Source organism: Sturnus vulgaris, chromosome 2, assembly GCF_052056855.1.
Source record: "Sturnus vulgaris isolate bStuVul1 chromosome 2, bStuVul1.hap1, whole genome shotgun sequence".
NCBI lineage: Eukaryota > Metazoa > Chordata > Aves > Passeriformes > Sturnidae > Sturnus > Sturnus vulgaris.
Genome location: NC_142244.1, coordinates 21,398,684 through 21,422,097, shown reverse-complemented (window position 1 = coordinate 21,422,097; position 23,414 = coordinate 21,398,684). Strand labels below are relative to the sequence as shown.

General features: G+C 53.2%; 1 protein-coding gene across 3 annotated transcripts in view; it reads left to right on the top strand.

Moving 5' to 3' along the window:
• The window catches only part of TIAM1 (TIAM Rac1 associated GEF 1), an 84,980-nt gene that overhangs the window by 6,614 nt on the left and 54,952 nt on the right, over positions 1–23,414 (top strand). For 2 of the 3 annotated variants that reach the window (XM_088158817.1, XM_088158814.1), the window contains exons 1-3: positions 10,375–10,713; positions 13,962–14,130; positions 18,523–19,502. In XM_088158817.1, the coding sequence (XP_088014943.1) occupies positions 18,534–19,502 (969 nt within the window). In that variant the 5' untranslated portion in view covers positions 10,375–10,713; positions 13,962–14,130; positions 18,523–18,533. Of the gene's footprint in view, positions 1–10,374; positions 10,714–13,961; positions 14,131–18,522; positions 19,503–23,414 lie in introns of those variants that run through there. The other variant, XM_088158815.1, reaches the window with a different exon arrangement.

Genomic DNA, 23,414 nt, shown 5'->3' with positions numbered 1-23,414 from the left:
CATCAGAGTGTGCATCTCACTTGAAGCCACTCCAGCTGTGCAGAGCTATTTCTGTACAGGAGCCCTTTGAAATTTTAATGCACTTTTTGCTCGTTGAACCCCAAAATGACTCACTTAAGGGAGCAGCAGCAGTTTTTAAAAAACCTCTGCCTACCTGTTGCTCCCACTGACTTTTCTGTAACCTGCTTTGGGCCTCGATGATTGATGGAACAAGTAAAACCCATCCGAGAAGAGGGCAGGTGTTCCTGAGGAACGTGCTGGGATTGTTGGGGTGTCCTGTGCAGGGTCAGGAGCTGGGCTCCATCCTCGTGGGTCCCTTCCAACTCAGGGTATTCTCTGGATCTGTGGCTCGGGGTTTTGGCAGCACGTAACGCTTCTGAGAGGGAATCAAGGACCAGGACGTTTTCAGCAGATATTAAAATTACCCTTTTATCAAATTCTCCTTGAAAACACAATCTAGTCGTGAATACAGGGAGATCAAGCCTCGCAGAGCTCCTGATTCATTGTCTAAATGGCAAGGAAATGTCTTGGCTGGCTCAGGCTGCAGAGGGATGTGAGTCACGTCAGAGCTGGGCACAGAAGGGACAGAAGGGACAGCCTTGCCACCTCCCTGGCAGCTCCTGCTTTTCACGGCCCCTCTGGCACCAGACCTTGAGGTTTGGGGAGTAAAATCTGCCCCAGCTCCCAGAAATTCCATCCATTCCTGTGGAAACCTCTCCAGCCTCTTTCTCAGCTCCCCACTCCAAGAGCTTCTGAGAGCCCAGAGCTCTCAAACTCTTGGAGCTCTTGGGAGTCTGGAAATGAAAATAATTTTTCCTATTGCTCAAGCTGGACCAAATTTCACCTGTAGAGTCTCTGCTAGTCAAATTGACAGAGCAATAGGAGGATTATCTTTGTCCAGCCTCTCTTTTTAAACTTAGTAGAGGAATGCCAGAGGCCAGGGATTCGTATTCCTCTGTGCCTGACCTACAATTTATCCCAAAGTGATTGAATGGGTCCCACAAGTGTGTGTGGCAGCCGAATCCTGGAGGTGCAAGTGGCTCCTTTGACTTGATTTGAGAGGCCTTTTCTGAGGGGCAGAGTGAGTTTGGCTTTGGTGGTGCTCTGGTGAAGCTGCTGAGCACAGCCCCTGCTGTCCAAGGAGGAATTTGTCACCACCACCACGTCCCCTGCACGGGCACCTCAAGGGGTGGTCTGAGGGTGCCTTCCAGCCCAAACCCTTCTGTGATTCATTCTGGCTTTATTCCAGTGTTACAGATTTATTCAGTGTTTGTTCCAGCAAAGGCACTTGTCTGTCTGTGAAAGGGACATGTCAGGTGCTCGCCTGTGAATCCCTGGAATTATGGAAGAGTGGAGCCCTAATCCAGCACCTTCTCTCTCAGACACAGCTTTTGCTGAATCTTCAGCACTGAAAAACCCACTGAGGCTGCCAAGGCAGCATGCTGACATCCCTGCCCTGCAATTTGAACAGAATGCTCGAGAATTTAAAAACTTGGGGGGCCTCAGCATTAAAAACCCCTGCCCTTCTCTGATAAACAGCCCCCACATCTGAGCTGAGTGTTCTCTGGGAACATTGAATACGTGCAGATGTTTTCCTGGGCTTCCATGAGGGGTGTTAGTTTTTAATTATTTCTAGCGTTTTCCCTGATTAAAAAAGGAATTTATTGCTCTTCTAGTTCTGATTTTATTTACTGCCTTGGCAGGTAGCATTGCTCCTGGTTTCTTTCATGAAAGGTACTGTAATCTTGAAAAAGCTGCATGGCTCTTGCGTGCATGTTTTTTGGTTTTTGGGTTTTTTTCACCTGAATGGATTGAGAAAACATTGGTAGAATTTTGACATTTTAAGGCTGGTGGAGCTAACAACGTATTAATTGTTGTTGTTGTTGTTGCTTAAGCATCAGGCTAGCTTTGTGTGGCATCAGTCAAAGCTTCATGGTCAGTCTAGTCCAGGATGTCAATATTTGGAATCCCTTCAGCTAAATTACAGTTTATAGTTAGCTGTCATGATAGCAAATGGGATTTATTTGGGTTTATCCTTCCCTGTGTGCAAATTCCAACCCATTGTGGTGCACATAACCTGTTGTGCATCATCTTTTGCCCTAAAAATTGTCCCAGCATGGACATGCAAGGTCCTTATGAATGATAGCCTTTCTCTGGAAAAGGATACAACTGGCACAGCAAAGGAATCAACAGAATTACACAGCGTTTGGGTTTTTAAATTTGATGTTGGTGTTAAGAGCTGTGTCGAGTGCAGTTATTTACTCCTTGCCTTGAATGCAGGCTGAGTTAGGAACCATGTACAGTGGGACATGTCATTTATCTGCTCACAGCATGTGAATATTCCCCCCAAACTCCTTAATGGATTAATGGGGCAAAGCCACCCCGACAGATAAATAATTCTGTCCTGTTTGACGTGGCTGGGTCGTGTGCAGGCAGAGGAATCCTCCCAGCAGTGTTCGCCTGGCATTCCCAGTTCAGGAGCAGCTGGAGCAGGGCTGTGCCTTCTCCCTGCCTGTGTTTGCAGTCTCTGCAGCTTTCCTGATGTGTTGGCAAAGAAACGTCAGGGTAACTTTCCTGAAAACAAAAGAGTGAATGAATGAAGTCTTTTTCTCTTATTCCTGAAACTGGTTATGTGCTTTTCTTTTTTTTTTTTTTTCTTTTTTTCCCCTAAGCCGGTTAGGTTGGGCTTTAAAGAGCAAGCCTCAAACCCAGACAATGCAGCAAAGCCAAAAGCTTGCAGCAGGTGTTGCCCACTTGTTCAAACAAGCCCAGGACTTGTTTCCTTTGCAGAAGGCTGTTGGAAGTCAGGCTCGAAGGAGAATAACAAAAATGGAGCTATTGAGCATGAGCCCTGTGCTCCAGAATTGTGTATTTACGTGAGAGGAGCAGGTTATTAACCCTGCTGAGCCCTGGGAGCAGAGACACAGCCTCACACGGAACCTTCCCAGAGCTCTCCAGCCTTTCTGTTTGCTGGGAGGATTGACTGCAATCCCTCTGCCCTCCTTGTGGCTGCCCCTGGATCCCTGGCAGTGCCCAAGGCCAGGCTGGACACTGGGGCTGGAGCAGCTGGGACAGTGGGAGGTGTCCCTGCCATGGCAGGGGTGGCACTGGATGGGCTTTGAGGTCCCTCCAGCCCACACCATTCCATGATTCTGTGACTGAACAGTGCAGATCGTGGTGGCTGCCTCGCAGGTGGGGTTGTTCTCCGTGTTTTGTGCCTCCACTGAAGCTGTATTTTTGGGGAGACGTGGTTGTTGGGGTGGGCAGTGCTGGCACAGCTTCCTGCCTGTCCCCAGCTCAGCTGTTCCTGGCAAGGCTTTATCCCCTGGCATCTGCAGCCCGCGCTGGGCACAGCCCCCAGTGGGGTTTGTGGGGTCCCTCCAGAGCCTGGCGTGTGCTGGACTCCCTTTGGGCACCTCTGCTGCATCTCCTGCACAAACCAAAACACCTGTGCTGCTTGATTTCCCCTCCCTGCCCGCATGCCATGGGGGCTGGCTTGCTGTCAGAGCCCTCAGCTCTTCTCTCCGTGGGGCTGGAGGTTGTTCCCCTTGGCAGGCTGGAGGTGCCCGTGCTGTGAAAAGTTTCACAAGTCCCGTTGGGCTGGGGAAGGAGCGTGGTGGGGCAGAGCCTGCAGGCTGGAGCAGAGAGGTGCCCTGCCAGGTGGTGATGCATTCCTTCTCATGGCTTGGTGGGGTTTTTTTAAGAGGTTGGGGCATGTCGCAGCCTGTGCGAGGAGCGATAATGCAGCGCTCCTCTCCTTTCCCACAGCTGGGCGTGGGGAGGACGTGCCAGCCCTCGGTGCCTGGGTCCTTGTGCTCACAGCCCTGTCCCGTGGGGGGTGGTGGCACAGGGAGGGGGCTGAGGTGGCCGCGGCACCCGTCCCTGTGCCCTCCTCCCCCGGTTAACCCCTTTGCCATGCAGGGAGCGAGGTGTGTGCTGAGTGTCCCCCCGTCCCCCGTCCTGCTGGCTCCCCAGGTGAAGCAGAGCTCCCTCGCAGCGATGGGGGTGCTGGACGTGCCCTCCAAGCACATTTCCAGCCATCACTGCGGCGCTTCATTGGTGTCATCCCAGAGCCGTTCCACGGCTGCTTTAATGGCCGGGCTAAACAGCACACCGGTTTGAATTGGTGCGGGTGATGCCTGAGGAGCTCTGCTCTGCCTCTGAGCGCTGAGTGACTCTGCAAATGTTTTTACTGTCCTTAAATGGGCTTTACTGCCTGTTTACATAGCTATTAATCTAATAATTGCAGTGGAATTCAAGCCTGCAAGTTGGTGGATCTTTGGGAAACACTGAACAAAGGAAGCTCGTCAGGGTTTTGTGTCTTTTATAAATATGAGCCTCTGGAAGAATCAAACTGACAGAAATCCCACAAAACTGTCCCAGTGAATGGATTTTCTGTTTGCTACACTATATAGGGTTGCAGGGATGCTGGTAGCTAATTGCAGCCTTACAGATGGCACCAGGAGGGATGGATTCCTCCAGCCTGTGCTGGAGCCTTTGGCTCCCTGCAGTTCAGGACAAGGAACACTTTTTGGAGAGAGAGAAGAGTATCTGGCTGCTTTGCTGGGAGAATTTCAGGTATTTTAAAAAATTACACCTAAGTTGTTAACAGGGGTACTTTCAGAACTTACCGTGAGTTTGTTTTGAAGCCACTTTTTTTGTTTTAACGGGAGAATGAGATGGGGATTGTGACCTGGGGTGGTGCTGGGAGATGGCAGGGAACTTTCTTTGATTTCCTCCTCTTTCTCCTCCTCCTCACTGGCACTGCTGGGTCTCCCGGGGCAGAGCAGGGAGAAGGGAAGGAGGAGGAAGAGGAGCAAGACCCTTCCCTGCAGCCAGGGACAGCCTCAGAAAGGGGTGAGGGGGCTGTGAGTCCAAGAAAAGATCCTAGAAATGGGTTGTGGAAAAGCCAGAGGAATGACGCTGTGTTCCTCTGAGATTTCCCCCCGTGTTCTTTGCTCCCTTTGGCCTTTTCCTTCTGCCCTGAACGTTTTGTGCAGCAGGCAAAGCAAGGTTTCCCTCTGGCACCCCGAGGCGTCAGAGGCTGTGCTGAGCTCTGTGCCTGCCTTCAGAGCTCATCCCTGCTGGCTGTGCTGCACAGGCAGGGAGTGGAGGTGACCCAAGTTGCAGCCTGCCTGGGTGCTGGGTGCTGGGTTGAAAGATTTTCTAGGAGTTGATGGAAAACTGTAAATAATGAAGTGCAAAATAGGGTGGGTCTTTTTTACCTTTTCCCCTTCTTTTCGTGTAGGTATGGCAGCTCTGAAAAGTGGTGGAAAAAACCTAAGGAAGCAAGTAAAGCAGGGAATTGCATTTGAAATATTTTGATATTGCTTGTGGGTGACTTGGAAGGATGTACAGCCCATCAATGTTGTGTGATAAGGAGATCTTTTCAGCCCAAGACTGCCTTTGATGGCAAAACATCCAGAGGTCTCCAGAGCACCTGGAGGGCAGACTCTGTAGCAGACAGCAGGAAGCTCCAAGGTAAAACCCCCTGAACTGGCACCAAGGTTATTGCTCCCAAAAAGAGGTGCAAGGGCTGGTACAGAAGCACGGAGTCCCTGTTCAGCTCTGGTGTAAAGGTGTCCTTTGCTCCTCTCTTTCGTCCCCTCCTTTTAAAGGGCTTCCCTTGGCAATGGCAGCAGTCACTTTGTGTCTGAGGTGCATCCACTCAGTGCAGAAATAGTTACTGCTGCTGGCCTGGGTCTGTAGGATCGGTGTGGAGACGTGGCTGTGGCTGCTGCTGGAGTGGAAGGCACGGGAGAGCCACCTCTCCTGGTGCCTTTGGCTCAGGAGGGTGGAAAAGCATCTCTCAAGAGGATATTCCTGGTCCCCGATGTTACTTTTAACACCTTTTGGGCAAAAGTTGCTTTAAGCAGTACCACAATATGTGTGTGCATGCAGACAGAAACAGTGCTGGGAAGTTACTGGGACGGGCTGGAGGTGGCTCTGTGGGGGGACAGGAGCCATTCAGGTGAGGTCAGGAGCTGTTGAGAGCTCAGGTGGGTGAGGAGTTCCCTTGTGGCACAGGCAGGGTGACTCTGGTCAGTGTGTCCACAGACACACCACGTGTGCATCTGCTGCAGGGTTTGTTTTCGTTGGGCCTGGGAGTGATGCCACAGAAAATACCCGTGGCTTTTGCAGCCACTAAAATCACCTACTGCTCTTGGAATGAAAAGAGCAAAGTGGTTATTTTCTTCCAGGGCTAACTTTGGGCCAGTGTGAAGCACTGCAGTGATGGGGTGGCACTTGCTGCTGCTGCTGAGAATCTCAATCACAGGATCACTGAGGCTGGCAAAGATCTCTGAGGTCAGGGGCCCAAGCTGTGCCCCATGGCCACCTTGTCACCAGCCCAGAGCACTGAGTGCCACGTCCGGTCATTAAAGTGCTGTGCAGATTTACTGTGGTTTTGTTTTGATGGTGGGGCTGATCCTCACCAACCCGGCATTTGGTGGTTGTTTTATGAGGAGTTTGCGTTTCTGACACATATTTTAGAACGCCAAAAAACAAAATCCCACTTCTTCATACTTGAGCTGAGCGTTTTGTTTCTGTGAGGGCACGAAAAGGCAGCGAGAGACTGGTGCTGAAATATTCCCGCTAGGATTTGGAACATCTCTCCTTGCTCCTTCCCTGGCAGCACTTTTTGAGTCATTTTCAAGGGAGAGCTCAGCTGAGGCTGGTTTTGGCAGTGTGCTGTGCAGGCTGTTGGGAGCTCACAGGTACCAGCCCCACAGCTGGGCACCTGGCACGGCTCACATCAGCTCCTGTGTGCCAGCAGCAGCACTCTGCTCTTAGTGACCACAGATGGCAAAGCCAGGGGAGGACCTGGACCAGCTGTGGTGCTGCCAGGCTGTGGAGGATTTGTTGTTGTTGTTGTTGTTTTCCTGTTGTTCAGGAGCAGCTGGAGCTGGGGAAGGACGAGCTGTGTGCCTCGGTGCCTCTGTGGTCCCTGGCTCTCAGCGAGGCTGCTCAGGGCTCCAGGGCAGTGCTGAGCCCCTGAGCCCTGCAGCTGGGTGCTCTGGGGCTGCCTGTGCTCATTTACAGCAGCTCTGCCCATCAGGACTCCTCTGGGGGTGAGGCTGAAGGTGTCTGCTCTGTGTTAGCCTTGGCCACGACGAGGATTGCACACGGTGTTCCAGATGAGCTCAGGGCCTTCTGCAGCATCCCTCAGTGCTGTTCCTGCCAGGCGGGTCCTGCTTGGTGCATCCTTAGATTTACATTCGCTTTTCTTGGCGTTTCTGCCGCGCCAGGAGCTCGTGGGATCAATGAGAGACACAAGGTCTGTTCTGTGACTTGTGCCAGCTTGGTGTCCTCAGCACAAGTCAGCGGCACATTTCATTTTTGTGTGTCGGCATTGAGAACATGAAAAAACTCGAGTGAGGTAATTCTCTCCTCAGCGCAGCTCTGTGCAGAGTTTCTTAGGCAGATCATAATTCCTGTGCCAGTTTTTGTCATCTTCAGCTGCACTAGCAGTTTCCTGGAAAGGTGTCTTCTGCTTTTCCCGCTCTGGAAAACGGGTTATCTTCTTGCAGGGAGTGATCCAGAGCAGCAGGCAGAAATTAATTCAGTTTGCCATTTCTTTCTTCCCGTGTCGTTGCCTGTTCCATCTCTCAGCTGTGCTCTCCAGCCTTGCATTCCATTGACAGATGGGTACAGCGCTGCTGGGATCTCTTGTCCTGCAGTCCCAGGCAGCTTTTAATATAAAAATTCTCGCCCATATCCCTGTGGTTGCTTCTCTCCTAGTTCTGGGGTGCAGATTGAAAGCTGCTGCTGACTGGCACGTTTTAAACTCTGGATTTTGCTCCTGCTAGCCTCGGATGTGGTGATTTCACACGCACTCCCTGGAAAAAGAGGCAAAGCCTTCGTTTTAGTTGGAGGCCACGCTCAGAGCTGATGGCTATCAGCTTTCCACCCTGAGCTGCCTCAGCCTGGCTTTTGGTAGTTCTGGCTTTTCCTCTCCAGAGCATTCGCTGATCCATCCTTTTTCTGGCTCTGCTCCCTTCCCACCTCTTCCCAGAGCCCCGAGGGTGTATCCCGCTGGGATTTCCACCCCTCCTGGGTTTTGTCCCCTCGTGATTAAAGAAGCAGCACCCAGACACGCGGGGCTGTGTGTTCCTCCCGCGGGGAGGAGCCGTGGCAGGAGATGAGATGAGATGGACGAGTCGTGACTGGAACCGGTCAGCCCGGATCAGCCGAAGCCATCGGGTGCTGTCAGGACGTGCAGACGAGGATGAAATGAATGAGTGCTTGGTGTCCCTTCAGCAGTGCCAGGCTGCTGCTGGTGTGGCTGGTGCTGCCACCGCTGTGGCTGGAGCAGGTGGAGGGCGGGAGTCTTGTGGGGTTGAATGTCTGTCTCAGCATCTTCCCTCGTCCCTGCCCCACCAGGGAGGGCCCCGTGTCCCTGCTGCCACTGACACGTCAGGCAGTCAACTCCTGGTTTGGGGCAGTTCTGGATGGTCGGTGCTGGACACAGCTTTGCTCCCTGGTCACCCTTTCCCATTGGGATGTGGCAGTGTTGGGTCTGTGCAGCTGGAGAGAGCGCTGTGCTCACAGAGAGGAGGGAGCTCTGGGGAGCCTGGCAGCAGGAATCCAGATCTGCCTGCATCCCTGCAGCTGCCAGCCCCTGCATCCCTGCAGCTGCCAGCCCCTGCATCCCTGCAGCTGCCAGCCTTTCCATCCCTGCAGCTGCCAGCCCCTGCATCCCTGCAGCTGCCAGCCCCTGCATCCCTGCAGCTGCCAGCCCCTGCATCCCTGCAGCTGCCAGCCTTTCCATCCCTGCAGCTGCCAGCCCCTGCATCCCTGCAGCTGCCGGCCCCTGCATCCCTGCAGCTGCCGGCCCCTGCATCCCTGCAGCTGCCAGCCTCTGCATCCCTGCATCCCTGCAGCTGCCAGCCCCTGCATCCTTGCAGCTGCCAGCCTTTCCATCCCTGCAGCTGCCAGCCTTTCCATCCCACCCCAGTGCAGCTCCAGTGAAGGACGAGTCCTGAGCGGGGCTGATTTCAAAGCACGAGCTCTCAGAGAGATCCTGATGCCAAAACCTGTACAAGGCACGCTGTCACCTGCAAGGGACATCCTTTGCTTCAATCCTTTTTCTTACTGTGCTTCCCTCGTGGCCTGGGTGTGGAAGTCACTTGGCTGTCCTTTCTCCTGGCTGTAAAGCAGTAATTGAGGAGCCCTGCCCAGCTTTGGTGCTCCCTAGGAGGCAGAGGGAGCAGAAAGGGAAAGCTCTGCTGATCCTGCCTTTGCCCGAGTTGTGTTTCACACCGGTTTTTCTGCAGACCTCTGGAATCCCTCCCTAGTACTTAAGTCAGGGGATCTAAAATTAGATACTTCATATCTCAGGCACCATCTTAATGATCTGTGTGAGGTCTTTGGCATTGCTTGAAAATCAGATTACTTACCTCAGTGCTTAAATGAGCAGATACACTAAGCACTTCCTCTCCAATTCCCCCTACCACAATTATTGCCCTTAATTTTTTTCCACACCGTTGTAATCGTTCCCATCCTGTCTCGTTGGTCACTCAGGCCAAGGGTTTCAGTTTTTATTGCTGGAGCCCTTGGTGCTGGGTGGTTCTTGACACAGGCAAGGTCCCACTCCGTGGCTGTACAATGCGAGCTCCCACAGATCCGTTTGGAGCTCTGGCTCCTCCTGGCCTGAACCTTTCCTTTTACCTCTCCATCTCTTCAGTGCATTTGGCACGTCCCACCCTTGCTGTGTACCAGCAGTTCTCTGCTCATTTGGCACAAGCAGAAAGCCCTTTTTAAGCCAAGTGTCATAACAATAACATAGAAGCGAAAGGTAAATAAACAAGCCACACCTTGTGTTTGATTTCAGCTGCATTTTGGGAATTCTTTCAGTTTTTCAAGTATCACAGACATGTGCCCGCAGTCCTCGCAGCCTCCACGGGCTCCTCCTTGCCTGCAGTTCCCTCGTGGCTGGGCTTAGGCTGCCCCACAGGCTCCAGGGAGTTGCCCTCGTGGCTTCCCATGGATTTGCTTATGTCTGATGATCTGAAATTAGAATCCTTCCCTTGCTCTGCCCTTTGCTGGAAACGTGTAAAGCCTTGCAGATTCCCCCCAGGCTAGAAAGGGGGATTTTCCCACCATTAAAAATAAAGGGGAAGGGAAGGAGAAGGAGTTAAAACATGCTCAGATAGTTGTAAAAACGACTGAAAAACAAACAAACCCACAACCGTGTCAATTATTCACATCCCCTCTATAAATAGAGAAACCCTGGGGGAGGGGGCTTTCCCTTGGGCTACCTGCTCTGCTCCTGCATTGATTTATTGCCACGGTGCTCTCTGAGCTGTGCTCCTGGCTGTGTTTCCTGTAGCTGGGATTTGGGGATGGCTGGCTGTTGGCTCCGTGGAGGTGTAAAGTCTCCTGACAAACCTTCCCCCCTCCCTCCCTTTGTGCCTCTTCTTCCCTCCCTTGGGAATTGTCTCAGGGGTGGTGCTGCAGCTGGAGGAGCAGGGCTTCCCACACCTTCCCCTTGAGGAGCTCTTCTCAAAGGGATGTGGGTTTGTTTTCCTTTGCCCTCCTCTTCACCTGGAGCGTCCCCAGCATTGTTCTCCCCGCCGTGACAGACTTGCACTGGGCTTCTGCGACTGGGGCCCTGCCAGCCCAGTCCTGGGCATGGATGGATGGATCCCCGAGCCCTCTGGATGCTCGCTGTCATCAGACTCTGCTCTCAGGAGCAGCCGTTCTCCTCAACAGGTACTGTAAGCCGTGCTCGGTTTGAAATGGTTTTTTCTCACAAACAAAAGGCTTCTCTGACATTTGAAATGTCATAGAAAGAGAACACCGAGAGGAGCACGTTTGTCGTTTATTTTCGCTGCTTTCAAAGTCAGCCAGCCTCTGCAATCCTCTAACGCTGCTCTCGGGGCTCAGTGTCTGCATGGAGAGTGGGGAAGCTTGGGGCATTTCTGAATTGCATTTCTGGACAAAGATGTGGGCAGAGAGCAGCTTCTCCATCCATCCATCCATCCATCCATCCATCCATCCATCCATCCATCCATCCATCCATCCATCATCCATCCATCCATCCATCCATCCATCCATCCATCCATCCATCCATCTGTGGATGCAGCCTCACCTCGAGGCGTGGGGGCAGCTTTGGGCACCACAGGCTCAGAAGGATCTGCAGGTGGTGAAGAGCATCCACAGGAGGGTGCAGGGTCTGGAGCTTGTTGGGCTCTCTGTGCAGGGCCAGGAGCTGCACTCCCATCCCTGTGGGTCTCCTCCAGCTCAGGGCATTTTATTCTCCCTCTCCTGGGGGTTTTATTGGTGGAGGGCAGGGCTGTGGGGATATGGGATGGGGGCAGCCAGAGCTGTCAGGCCAGCAGAAGCCTGCAGAGCATTTCCCTCAGTCTCAGGGCAGGGCCCTGGCTGGGCTGATTTCAGCAGCAGTTCATACCAGCTAACTATTAACTAACAAAACGTGGCCTCCAGTCACAAATGAAGGGCCTGATCCTCCATTTTGGGAGATGGGATTGAGCACTGGAGTTACAATGGCATGGAACTGGGATACAGCCCAGATGATGCTGCTGAATATTGGATGGTTTCTGTATGGGATGCCTGCTGCTTCCTGTCTCTGTATGTGCATCCTGCTCGATGCCTGAGTTACCAAGGGCTTCTCCAAACTGGATGAAAATTTACTGAACAGCCAACTGATTGCATTTGAAATCTGACGAAAATAATGCCTCATAAATGAAAAAGTAAAAATAGAGTTGAAAGAGAGCTGTCGTCCCCCTTGCCAACTTTCCCTGTTCACTGGACAAGGGGATCTATTTGCATACTGATTTTTATTTTCATTCGGGAAAGGAAGGGGTGTGCTTTGAAAAGGAGGCTTTTGGAAGGCTACAGCTTGGATATTTTTCATCCAAAATTCAAATCTTAATTTGATTTTTTTAATTTTTTTTTTTTAATCAGATCAGTTGTTCCATGTGTCAGTGTTTACAACTGCCCATCTCCCCTGAGAGCAAACTGGTGGCTCACTGCTCCCCTTGGCCGGTCTCCATGGGGGCAGAGGTGTCCAAAAAGGGCTCTGTGCTGCATGGGGCTGTGCTCAGGTTGGCTTCAGCATGGGAATCACTTTGGGCACCTTCCAGGACCTTTGCTGGAGGCTGCCTCAGAACTGTGCTGTGGCAGAGCCTGGGCTGCTGGAATGAAGCAAGACACTGAGAACTGCTCCAGTGCATGTTAATGTCAGACAAAGCATGAAAAACTGATGTTCCTCTGGAAAAGTATGAATGGCTTCAATTCAGGAAAGCCTGTCCGAGTTATGAAAGTTAAGGGGAGCAAAACTTTTCAGCAAAGAGTCACTGGGTAGTGATAAATCCTTGTCTTCTGTGTGTGCCCAGTACTCATCTGCTCGTGGCCAAGGGTGTTGCCAGCCCTTCAGAGGCACTGGAGCAGTGTGAGGATTTGGATAGGGCAGGATCCAGGTGTCCACATCTCCTTTTTAAGGCAGCACTGCCAGGAGAGAAGGGGTTTTGCTGCAGGGGGTGTGTGCAGCCTTGGAGCTGGCTTCTCGGGGGAGTGACAGAGTTTGTGTCACCCTGCAGCAGATTTCACTGAGTTCCAAACTCCTCAAAAGCCGTGTCAGGGTGGAAAATCTGATAAAATGCTGGGCTGCGTTTGCTCTGTTCTTCTTTTGGTCAGGTTTTTTTTTGGGCAGCAGCAGGATCTGAGCAGAGGTGGTCACAATTCCTTTTCCTGGGAGGTGAGGAATGCAGGTGGGGAGCCTCTTGCCTGTAGGACCTTTTTTGTCAGCAAGATTCCCCTCTTGGAACTTATTGGCAGCTGACATGATAATGAGTCCATTTCAATATAAATGAGCTTAATTTTATTAATTTCTGCCAGCTCCTGAGCAATTAATGAACTGCTTTTCAGATCTCAACCAACAGCTTGGGGGAAGAGGGGGAGGTGGGGAGCAAAGAAGGGAACGTGAAGGAAGAGAAAGACAACGAGATCTTTTAAATTTTAAACAGAGCCAGTGACTCTCAGCTCTTTGGAGAAGCCAGCCAAGAGTGAGGATCACACTTTGCCCACCAAGCAGCTCTTAGGAACATGAATGGCAGCAGTAATCCCTCCCAGGCTTTTGTTCCTTGGGACCTGTGGAGAAGTTGGTAACTCTCCCCAGCCTGTGTGCAGTGTTGTGGTGATGTTGTAGTGCTGGTGCTTGGCTGGGAGAAGGGGGAGTTGGGTGAGAGCTGGGCTGGGAACGCATCCATCCTCTCCCAGCCTGGGCTGCAGCTGGGCTCCTTGCAAGGAGCCCACCCATGGTACCAGACCTGCGGGGGGCTGGGATTTGGTGCTCACACGAGCTCAGTGTCTGCCTTGAGGACTGTCCTAAGGACCTGTCTCAGCTCTAGGTAAGCACAGACTGGTCTCTCGTATCTGTGCCTTCGTGAGCACAAATAATCCTTTCCTTGTTCACAAAACCAGATGTAAGTGCTCTGCCCTGTTGTCTGATTCGCCCTTGGAAAATGGAACTGAAACCCCTGCCTGGAAAACCACGCTTTCCAAAAGTGGGACAGTCTGCAGAGCAATCTCCTCTGAGGCTTTCCAGCTTCTCCTGGGCTGCTGGGCTCCCCTTGCTGCCAGAAATGGAGCCCGACTCTGTTGGAAGGTGCCTCTCCTGGTGGTCATCCTCAGGTGCAGGTGTGGTTTTGGCCCTGAGCTGAGACAGACGGGCCTCAGCAAGGCAGTGTTGGAGTCTGGGGGGAGTTGGATCGTGCAGGGCTGCGGGAAGAGGAGCTCTGCTCGTCCCGTGGTTGGGGCTGCTGGTGCCGGACCGGGATTTTCATTTATTCAGCCACCATCGCATCCCATCGTCCCAGTTTGGGCACAGCATTCCGTGCTGGGCTGCCCAGAGCTCCCTGGGTGGAAGATGCTCCTGCACAGCCCTCGCTGCGAACCCTCTGTTAACCCTGCTCTGTTTTTGTCCCCTTTCTCCCCAGGTGTTTGGCAGGTAGTCGCAGGCTGTGCCGCGGGACTTTCGGAGTGGCTGAGTGGCGGGTGCTGACGGCCCCAGCAGCGCTCACTTTGGGCTGCCTGGCAGTGCTGTACCTCTAAATGCCCCAGCTCTCGGGGGGAAGGTGGCGCTGGATCCCGGCACAGCCTCGCCAGGTACTCGTGGCTCCCCGTGCGTGTCCGCAGGGCTCCGCCGTGCTGGGGATGCTGGGGAGGGCAGGGGCGTGAGCTGCATGTGCTGGGAACCCTCCCTCCTCCTCCTCCTCCTCCTCCTCCTCCTCCTCCTCCTCCTCCTCCTCCTCCTCCTCCTCGAATTGTCTTTCTGGAGTCCAGCACGTGTGAGAGCAGCTCCCAGAAAAGAGGTGGCTGGGTAATAGGTTCTGGTGTGAAAACAAGGGAACACACCCTGGAGTTTCTGAGAAACTCAAAGGCTTTCTGTGGAATTTCAGCCTCTCTGTTGCCCTTTAGAAAAAGCACATTTTAATTACGATAACATGTGTGTGTTCACACTCGGTTATTAGTCTTGTACATTTTTCTGTGTGGTTCTGGTGAGTTCAGTAAAAATCTTTGTTGCTGGCTGGCAGATTTCAGCAGAAGTTTATTTCTGTAGGCTCGCTGCCCGCTGTGGATTTGATCATTGTTCTGGTTCTCACAGCCTTGGAGCTACGCTCCAGGAGAAAAATACAGATTTGTCACCAGGGCCTCCCACTAGAATCTAATTTTAAATCTGCAATCTGCTGTCTTGTGAGGTGCTTCAGATTTGGTTGGAAATTTAGTGTTTTTCAGACCTGCTTCTGGGATCTAGTGGTCCAACCTTTTGCAGGTTTAAGAGTCAGTAACGTAGGTTTAATTGAAATGAGCATTCTGGTTTTGTAATTATTTTAAGAAATAATTTAATATCGGAGTAGGGGAAGAGGAAGGAAAATTACTGTTTTTAAAGGAAATTATGTTCTCTGAGTGGGCCATCATCAGTGGTCATCTAGAATGTGAGATAATTTATGTGTAGCCGTTTTATGGGAGAGTCATCCAGCAAAACCTCAGCAGTTCAGCTGGAGGTCAGTCTGCTTTTCCAGGATACCCAGTGTAGGGAGCACTGTCTTTCCAAAGCTTTCCTGCAAATTTGGTGTTTTTCCTGCTGGCAGCCTGATCTTGATGTCAGTCTGAAGTTTGAGCTTTCAAAAAAAAAAACAACCAAAAAACCGTGTCCTGTCTCTTGTTGTGCAAGCTGGCTTAAAGGTGACTTTGTTGAAGTCGCCACACTGCTGACATTTTCCCTGTGCTGACCTGGGAAGGAGCAGGTTTTCTGGGAGACAGAGAGCCCTTTCCCAGCAGGGATGGTCAGGTCCTCGTGGAGGATGTGGAGGCAGCAGTTGCCAGCCCTGCTTTGCCTGGCTTGGGCTGCAGATACGGATCTGGATGTTGAGTGCCTGAGTCAGGGTGCCTCTTCCAGGAGACGTGCCTGTCTCTCTGCTTTGCTTCTCAGACCTCTCCCTCCCAGAGAGAGAGAGAGAGATTTCGTCAGAGGCCCTCTATTCCCTCTAAAAGTTTGGGTTGTGATGAATCAACGTTTTCTGCTGGAAAGCGTGTAGCCGGTCGCGCTCCCCGTGCTGATCTCGGTGAGCTCTGGGGTAATTCACAGCAGGCTCCCAGCACCACCACAGAGCTGCCTAAAGCATGGAGATGTGTCACACTTGATCTGTGTCATATCCTGGTGGCACCTCGATGGGTCTTTAATGGTCGCCTTTGCGTTGGGCAGCCCGAGCTGACAAGGGCATCCTTTGTCCTACCGCACTTGCGTGCAGCTCCCATTAACATTACTCATTTTGTTAATTTGATACAGATTGGTTTCATGGAGTGTGCTAAATGCAGTTAAGCCACAGACAGGCAGCATCTGGCAGTCGTAGCCAGCACTCTGAGACGCCGCTGCCCCGGGGTGTCTGCTGTGGCCCGTGGGATGGGGAGGCTGGGGCTCCCCTCCCCTGCCCAGAGGAGGCTGGCCTCTCCAGCAGTGCCAATTCCCCTCTCGGGGCTGCCTCTCCCCGTCTGCCCGAGCTCACCTCACAGCTCCCTGCTGCCACAAAACGGGGAGGTGTCACTCACTGTCCCTCCCTCTGGCTGCTGTGCCCTGTCCTGTGTCCCCAGACAGGCACCCAGCCTTGTGCTGCCTCTGGCACGAGCCAACTCGCTAGCTCAGCAATAACCAACTTTTCTTTTCTTTTCCCCCTGGATTTATTTTCCCTTACAGAGGACCCCCCCCTCATCCTGACCTGGTGGGGTTGACTGTCCCACCCAAGCTGTGTCCTGCATCTGCCAGGGGAGATGGTGACAGATCTGGGGGGATGACACTGTCCTGCATGGCTGCAGCTGGATCAGCTGCACTGCCGGCAGCCCTCTTGCACCACTGGGCAGCGTTCCTGCAGCCAGGAATTCCTTGGGATCAGCCTCTCCAGGGTGCAGGGGTGAGGTGTGGGCACTGATAGCCGTGTGTGGATTTGCAAAGTCCTCACCCAAAGCGACAATCAGAATTACAAAAGGTCAGCTCTTTGCTTTGAAGTCTGGCACTTCTTGCCAGTCTCTAGCAGATACTTCATGGTGTGAAATCACTCCCTGAACATTCCTTCTGTGGAGAGAAGACTTCCCTCCTTCCAGCAGAGTGTTATTTCCTTGTGACATGCAGCCTGAGCTGCTGCTCCTTTCCTCATCGAGCCCATTTGTTGCTTTTCTGGCTTGGGGAGATCTTGCCTGGTATGGTCAGAAGGTAAAGAAGGTAAATTCTCACTTTCAAAATTGCTCATTCCCCTTGGGATGAGAGGGGATCCTGGAGATTGAGATGTAGAACATCTAGCTAAAAGGTTCTATAGGCAAAAGCTGGCTGATTGTTTTTCAGTCTGTATCCAAGAGCTGCAGCTCTTAGGAGATAATAAACCCTTTTCTAGGGATTGATAAAGCTGTCTTGTTCTTTTTTGTTTTAAGATTTAAACCTGTCCTTTGCTCAGTGCATTTCTTTTTCTTATTGAGTCAGGGCAGCCAAAGGGAATTCTGCCATTCATTTCAGTAGATGTTGGGCATTTCCTGCTGCAGTTCACTTGATGTGCAATTGTGTTTATGTTCATGCACAAGTGCCCAGGTATTTATGGTGTTGTCTGTTGCTGCAGCACTGAGCAGGCTGCTGGCCTTAGCCATGAGCAGCTGTGCTGGCTCGGGGAGCAGAGGCACAGTCCTGCTGCTGTGGTCACAAGTGCCAGAGCAGAGTTCAGCTCTGCCGTGCTGTCCCGTGGCTTAGTGCCATCAGTTCCTCACTTTCCATGAGTTTATGTAGGGCTAATTCAGCTCTGTGCAGCAGCAGTTGTGTGTGGGTATAGATGGTGAGGGGACAGCACGTGGTTGCATTCGTTCTGCCGGTGTCTGGTTCAGTACCCATCAGCATCCTGGCAAAGGAGAGGAAATTGCCCCAGGAAATTACAAACTCCAGGTTATTTTACTGTCAGGATAGCTTTTTTATTTTCAACCAAAACGAATGCAAATACCTCAAAATAAGTTTTGTCTTGGAATTGCTTTTCAAGACTGATGGGCTCTTTTTCTCTACATAATTGTCTTGTGTATAATTCAGGATCTCCTGTTTAATTTTGAACTTTGGCATTTGCTTTTCTTATTCTTCTTCTTGCCGTCAGGCCAGAAGGAAGGACCCAGTACTACTGATAAAATATTTCTGACATTTGTTGAGTGAGATCACAGACCTCAGAGTGTTTTCCAAGGTTGAGTCAGATCATCACTCCCACCTCCTGGATGGGAAACCTGTTCCACGGCGGGACATGCCCGGCTGAATAATGCAGGAGGCTGGGGCTGGGGACACAAACCCCATCCCCCTGCCTTCCAGCTCAGATCAAAGAGCTCAGGTCTGCTTATCTGCTTCACAGGGAGTGGGAAGGAGAGGTTATTTTTGTATAGTCTGAGTCACTCATGCTAATTTATTTTTCATAATACGGCTTTCTCGTGTGGGGCTCTCCGTACCTGCTTAACGTTGCGCAGTTTTTTTGTTCCAGAAATCAAACCTGTCATTAGCTCGCTGCCAAACGGGTGGATTTGTACTTTGCTATTTGGTGCCTCGCTTTGCAGTTCCCAGCCAAAAAAAAAAAAAAAAAAAAAAAGGTGAAATCTCAGCTGAAGGGGTACATCCCTCTGCTTTCCAGCATCTCTTACCTGCAGATAAACAGGAGCTGTTGATTTTTGGGTTTTTTGGCTGGACGACGGCGCCGGTGCTGAGAGTCGGGTGAACGCGCACAGGGCTGAGGGGGCTCTGTGGTGCTGAGCTGCTTCCAGGGCTCAGTCCTTCCCTCCGCAGAGCCCTGTGGCTGTGCGCTGCCTTCTGGTCTAACCGTGCTTCTGAGCGCGCCGGTACCGTCAGTGGTTCTGTGGGCTTCTAGTAGGCCTGGGGACGGGCCCGGTAAGGAAGGGAATAGGGAAGCAGTGGTGGTGGTGGTGGTTGTTGTACGGGGGTGCTGTCTCTGTGCCTGCCTGCCCTGACGGTGCCCGCTGTGTCCCCCGCAGAGCGTGACGCCATGGGGAACGCGGAGAGCCAGAGCGTGGAGCACGCCTTCTACGGGGACAAGCGGCCGGCGCTGGGCCGCAAGCACACGTCGCGCTCGCTGCGCCTCTCGGGCAAGGCCTCTCGCCGCGCGCGCCACGCCTCGTCCGCGGGCAAGGCCGCGCACCGCGGCTCCGAGGTGAGCACGCGCTCGTCCAGCACGCCCAGCATCCCGCAGTCGCTGGCCGAGAACGGCCTGGAGCCCTTCGCCGCCGAGGCCGCCCTGGACGACTTCGGCAGCGCCATGTGGGTGGAGCGCGTGGACGCGGGCCTGCGGCCCATGTCCTACCACACGGACTCGTCGGTGACGCCCAGCGTGGACAGCAGCACGGTGCTGACGGCCGCCTCGGTGCACAGCGTGCCCGACTCGGAGGAGAGCCGGCTCTACGGGGACGAGCCGCCCTTCCTGGCCGAGGGCCGCGCGCTGCGCTACGCCGCCAATGGCGGCGCCTTCGTGGACGCCGCCGGCTTCAAGAAGAAGCGCTCCAAGTCGGCCGACATCTGGCGCGAGGACAGCCTGGAGTTCTCGCTGTCCGACCTCAGCCAGGAGCACCTGACCAGCAACGAGGAGATCCTGGGCCTGGCCGAGGACAAGGACGCCGCGGCGGCGCAGGGCCCACAGGCCGGCGGCAGCCCCCAGCCCCTGCTCGCCTGCCAGCGGGCCAACTCCCTGAGCGACCTGTACTCGCCCAAAAGCCCCGGGGCCGCCATCAACGGGGGCCCCCGGAACGCCTTCGGGGGCTACTGCCGGAACCTGGGCCCCGACGCGCCCGAGCTCGCGGGCCTTAAGGTGGCAGCGGGCAGCGCCGAGGACGCGCCCGCCTCCTACAGCAACTACAACACGCTGCCCTGCAGGAAGTCCCACTGCCTTTCCGAAGGGGCCACCAACCCCCCGATGAGCCACAGCAGCAGCATGCAAGGCAGGAGGGCCAAAACCACCCAGGTAAGGCGCTTTTCTTCTGGGATTTGGCGATTGCCAGGCTGGGTCTATAGGTGAGTGTTCTCCCAGGCTGTGTTTTCCTTCAGCACCCCCTTCCCAAGCAGAGCTGTTTCGAGGAGGGAGCTGAGCTAGCCAGTCTCCAGAGCTGGATCGATTCCATCATCACTGCCCCTTCTTTATCTGCAGCTCTCCTTGGACCTTCTCCACTCCTCAGTGCCTCTGAGAAGGGGTAATCTGCATTTGCCAGCAGAAGATTTCCCTGCGTGTTTTGCAGTGCTGACGGTTCCTTTTTTCCCAGGGTAGCTGCCAAAACTGATCACTCCTCTGCAGAGCTGTGTCCCCTCTTCTGCCCTCCCCTCCTTGTCACCCTCCCTGCCTGCACTCTCTGGCTGGAGGCAAAGAAAAAGCCTGTCAGCGTTTCCCCTCCGTGCTAAACGCTCACCAGGCTGAAATTGCACTCTTCTAATTAGCTGATGTTTGTGTCTGTGCAAAACATCTCCCCAAAGTAGCGCTGGCACTGCCAGGCCTGCTGTAAAGTGAGAAATGATGGGGCACAGAGATGTATGGAGGAGATGCTGCCTCTCTGAGCCAGGGCCAGCACAGAGTGAACAGGGCCTTTGCTGCCAGGTGCCCCTCCTGCTCTCCAGACACCAGGCCTGTGGTCCTGGGGCTTTCCTGCCCTGCTTTTCCCTGTCCTGCCTGATGGAGTTGCTGCCTCAGGCTGCAGGCATTGGTTCTGCTGGCAGTTCAGTGGCACATGACTTGTGGAGAGGGGCAGAAAGGAGTTCCAAACCCTGCCCTCCTCTCCCAGCCGTGCCTGGCACACACTTTGTGGGCAGGTTGTGCTCTCTTTGAGTTCATTTGGATCTTCTGAGAGCAGAGGTCCTCTGCCTGGTGGAAGAGCTGGCAGTGGTGTGTTGGACGTGCACCATTCCCTAGAAATGGCTCAGAAACATGGGGACACAGAGCAGGGATGGGGCAGGGCTGCTCCCCTGATGCCAGTCCCTGCCTCAGAAGAAGGGGAGAGCTGCAGATGGGCGAAGGGCAGAGGCTCAGGGCACACATCCTGCTGCTCCCGAGCTGCTGGCAGGGCAGCAGTGTCCCAGGTCCGAGACTGGGCAGGAGCCCGGCACTGACTGGTGGGAGCTGCTGGCATGGGGCTGCTCAGGGACTCCCTGGCTCCGCTTCATCTGTGGAGATGGGCTGCTGTTAAATATAAAACTGGCATGCTGAAACAGATGCTGCAGCGTCCCACAACAGCAGCTTTGTTCTTCAGCATCAGCTCTTTGCTCTCGGAGGTGAAAAGCCTTTGGCATGCCAGTGCAGGATAAAAACCTAGAGAGCAACAACAAGCAAAAAAAAAAAAAGCAATAGATAGGTTTTGGCAGCCCTGGACTTAACAGCTTTCCTGAGGATTGTTGGGTGCAACTGCTGCCTGCAGCCTGCTTTTGAGTGTATTTAAGGAAAAAAAGAGAATAGAGTCGGTGATGAACAGCCAGGCGTTTGTTTTTGTTCTTGGTGCCTCTCCTGGCATTCAGAAGATTCCTCTGAGGCATGTAGTGAAAGTCTGGAATTTAAGTAGTATTTTGTGAGGCCTCAGCCATGCCCAGGGAAATTATTTCGTGGGGCTGGTTTCACTAGATGTATCTCCCGAGACTGGAGATGATGGCTGTAAGGAGTCTTAGCAGTGATTATTACCATGGATAAATTCAACAAAATTAAAGCTTTGCAAAGGTCAAAATTCCTCCTCCCAAGTCTTTAATCCCAGCAGCATCCTGTAAGTATAAGATGGTTGTCAGAAATGAAGTCATGTCAGTCCCAGCGTAGCCTGAGCAAGCTTAGGGAAATGACTGTCATTACGTGTTTAAAAAGGCAGAAACCAGGTCCAGATTTGCACACCAAGTGCGAGGAGTTCCTTGGTGAGCCTGCTGAGGTGGCCTGGGATGGGGCGAGGGCAGGGCAGTGACCAGTGTGTGTGTCTGCAGCAGGTCCCACTCAGCAGAGTGTCACACACACTCGCCTCCTCTTGGCTTGGCACTGCTGCTGTGTGGGGCGTGCTGGCAGCTGAGGCTGTGTCACTGCCCTGCTCTCCCGTGCTCTTTGGCACTGTGCCTGCCTGTGCCAGGTGCCACTGGGCACCTCTTGGGCACTTTGGTTTCCCTCTGCCCTCCCAGTCTTTCAGCACTTTTATCTTTACGCTCTCGATGGCCCTGGAGCCTGCCGTGTGTGTCCTGGTGCTGGAAAACGCTTCCTGCTAGAAACCTGTGTTCTGAGCAGCCTTTTAAACTGCTTTCCCCATCCCAGTCCCACAAAATCATTGTTGCATCCTAAGGCCACGAGGGCACCACCCAAAGGTGACCCAGGGCCAAGTGTCATGGGGTGTTGGACGCAGTTTTCCCTCCTGGCCACTGAGGTGTGACTGCTCTGTGGAGTCAACTGATGGATGCTCCTAGCCAGGAGTGAGGTTTCTGCCCAGATCCCTGTTGGCAGTCCTCACGAGGCTTTGGGGTTGTGTTTGCCAGTGGTTTGGGGTTTTTTTTCCAGTTTTTGGAAAGCTGTAGCTGGGATATCTGTCTGTTTTTTTTAGTCCCCGCTGCCCTAGAAAGGCCTGATGGTCACTGGTGAGTGACTTTTGTCAAGTTTAGTTCCTGAGAGGTCACTGGCACAAGGGTGAGACCGAGACCACAGCGATGGCCTTGTGCCCCGGTGTGTGGTTCCCAAATGCAGCCGTCATTCCACTGCATGTTCAGCTGCTTTCATGAGTTTCTGGGAGTTAAATTTACTGCAGGCTGTCCCTAGCTGTACTTGCTGGGCTGTGCTGACCAGTGCTCCTGGAAGAATGCATCCCAGAAAGAAGGTGCCAGAATCATGGCTGCACATGCTTTGTTCTAATGCCTTATCCATGGGTTCTTTGCAAGTACGTGGTTTGCATTCAAGGGAAGAACACCAACCCACCCAAGCCAGGGAAGACAATCTCTCCCTGTCCAGATTTAACCCTGGCACGGAGCGGTGGGAGTCGCTGAGTGAAGGGAGCTGTTTGCCGTGGAGAGACAATGGCACTGGATGTGCACAGGTGATGAGTGCTGCCGGGCTGGCTCTGCTTCTCCCAGCCCTGTGCACCGAGGGCTCAGCTGTGCCGAGCGAGGCTTCCCGGGCAGCTCTGCTGGGATCGTGTTTGACTTTGGCAGGGATGTGCTGCAGGGGCCAAGGGCTGCATTGGCTGACATTTGCACCCATTTTCCTGGAAGGGAGAGAGCACTGGTTGGATACAGCGTGTTCTGCCTGTGGGTTGTGAGATCCCCAGGATCCTGCAGCCTGTTTTGTGGCATCCAGATTTTGTGTAGCAACCCTGGTGTGTCCTGTGGCAGCTTAACATCTGCCTGCAGGAGATTCCCTCCTCCTCCTCCTCCTTCTCCTGGTACGCATTCAGGGACAAATGTGCCCCATGCTCGCCTGCTGCCATGAGCCCTAATTGACATTTTCAGGAGGGAATGTGCCAGGCAAGCTGTGGCTGCCCCTGGATCCCTGGAAATATCCAAGGCCAGGCTGGGCAGGGCTTGGAGCAGCCTGGGACAGTGGAAGATGTCCCTGCCCGTGGCAGGGGGTGGGATGAAATGGGATTGAAGGTCCCTCCCAGCCCAACCCTTCTGTGATTGTATGAAGTGGGGGATGAAAGCCTTGAGATGTGGTTTGTGCCCCTTCCAAGCCTGTCTTGCCACCTCCTTATTCCATATTCCCTGTGGAGCTGAGGGGGGTAGAGGAACAAACTTCCTGCCTGACTCACTTGGAAGCTGCCCCAAGCCACGTCCTTGGCGTGGTAAATCCCCTTTTGTCCAATTCTCAAATCTCTTACTATTTTTAGGCCTCTCTAGGTAGCCTGCAGGAATTTGGGATCTCAAACCTTAAAAAAAAAAA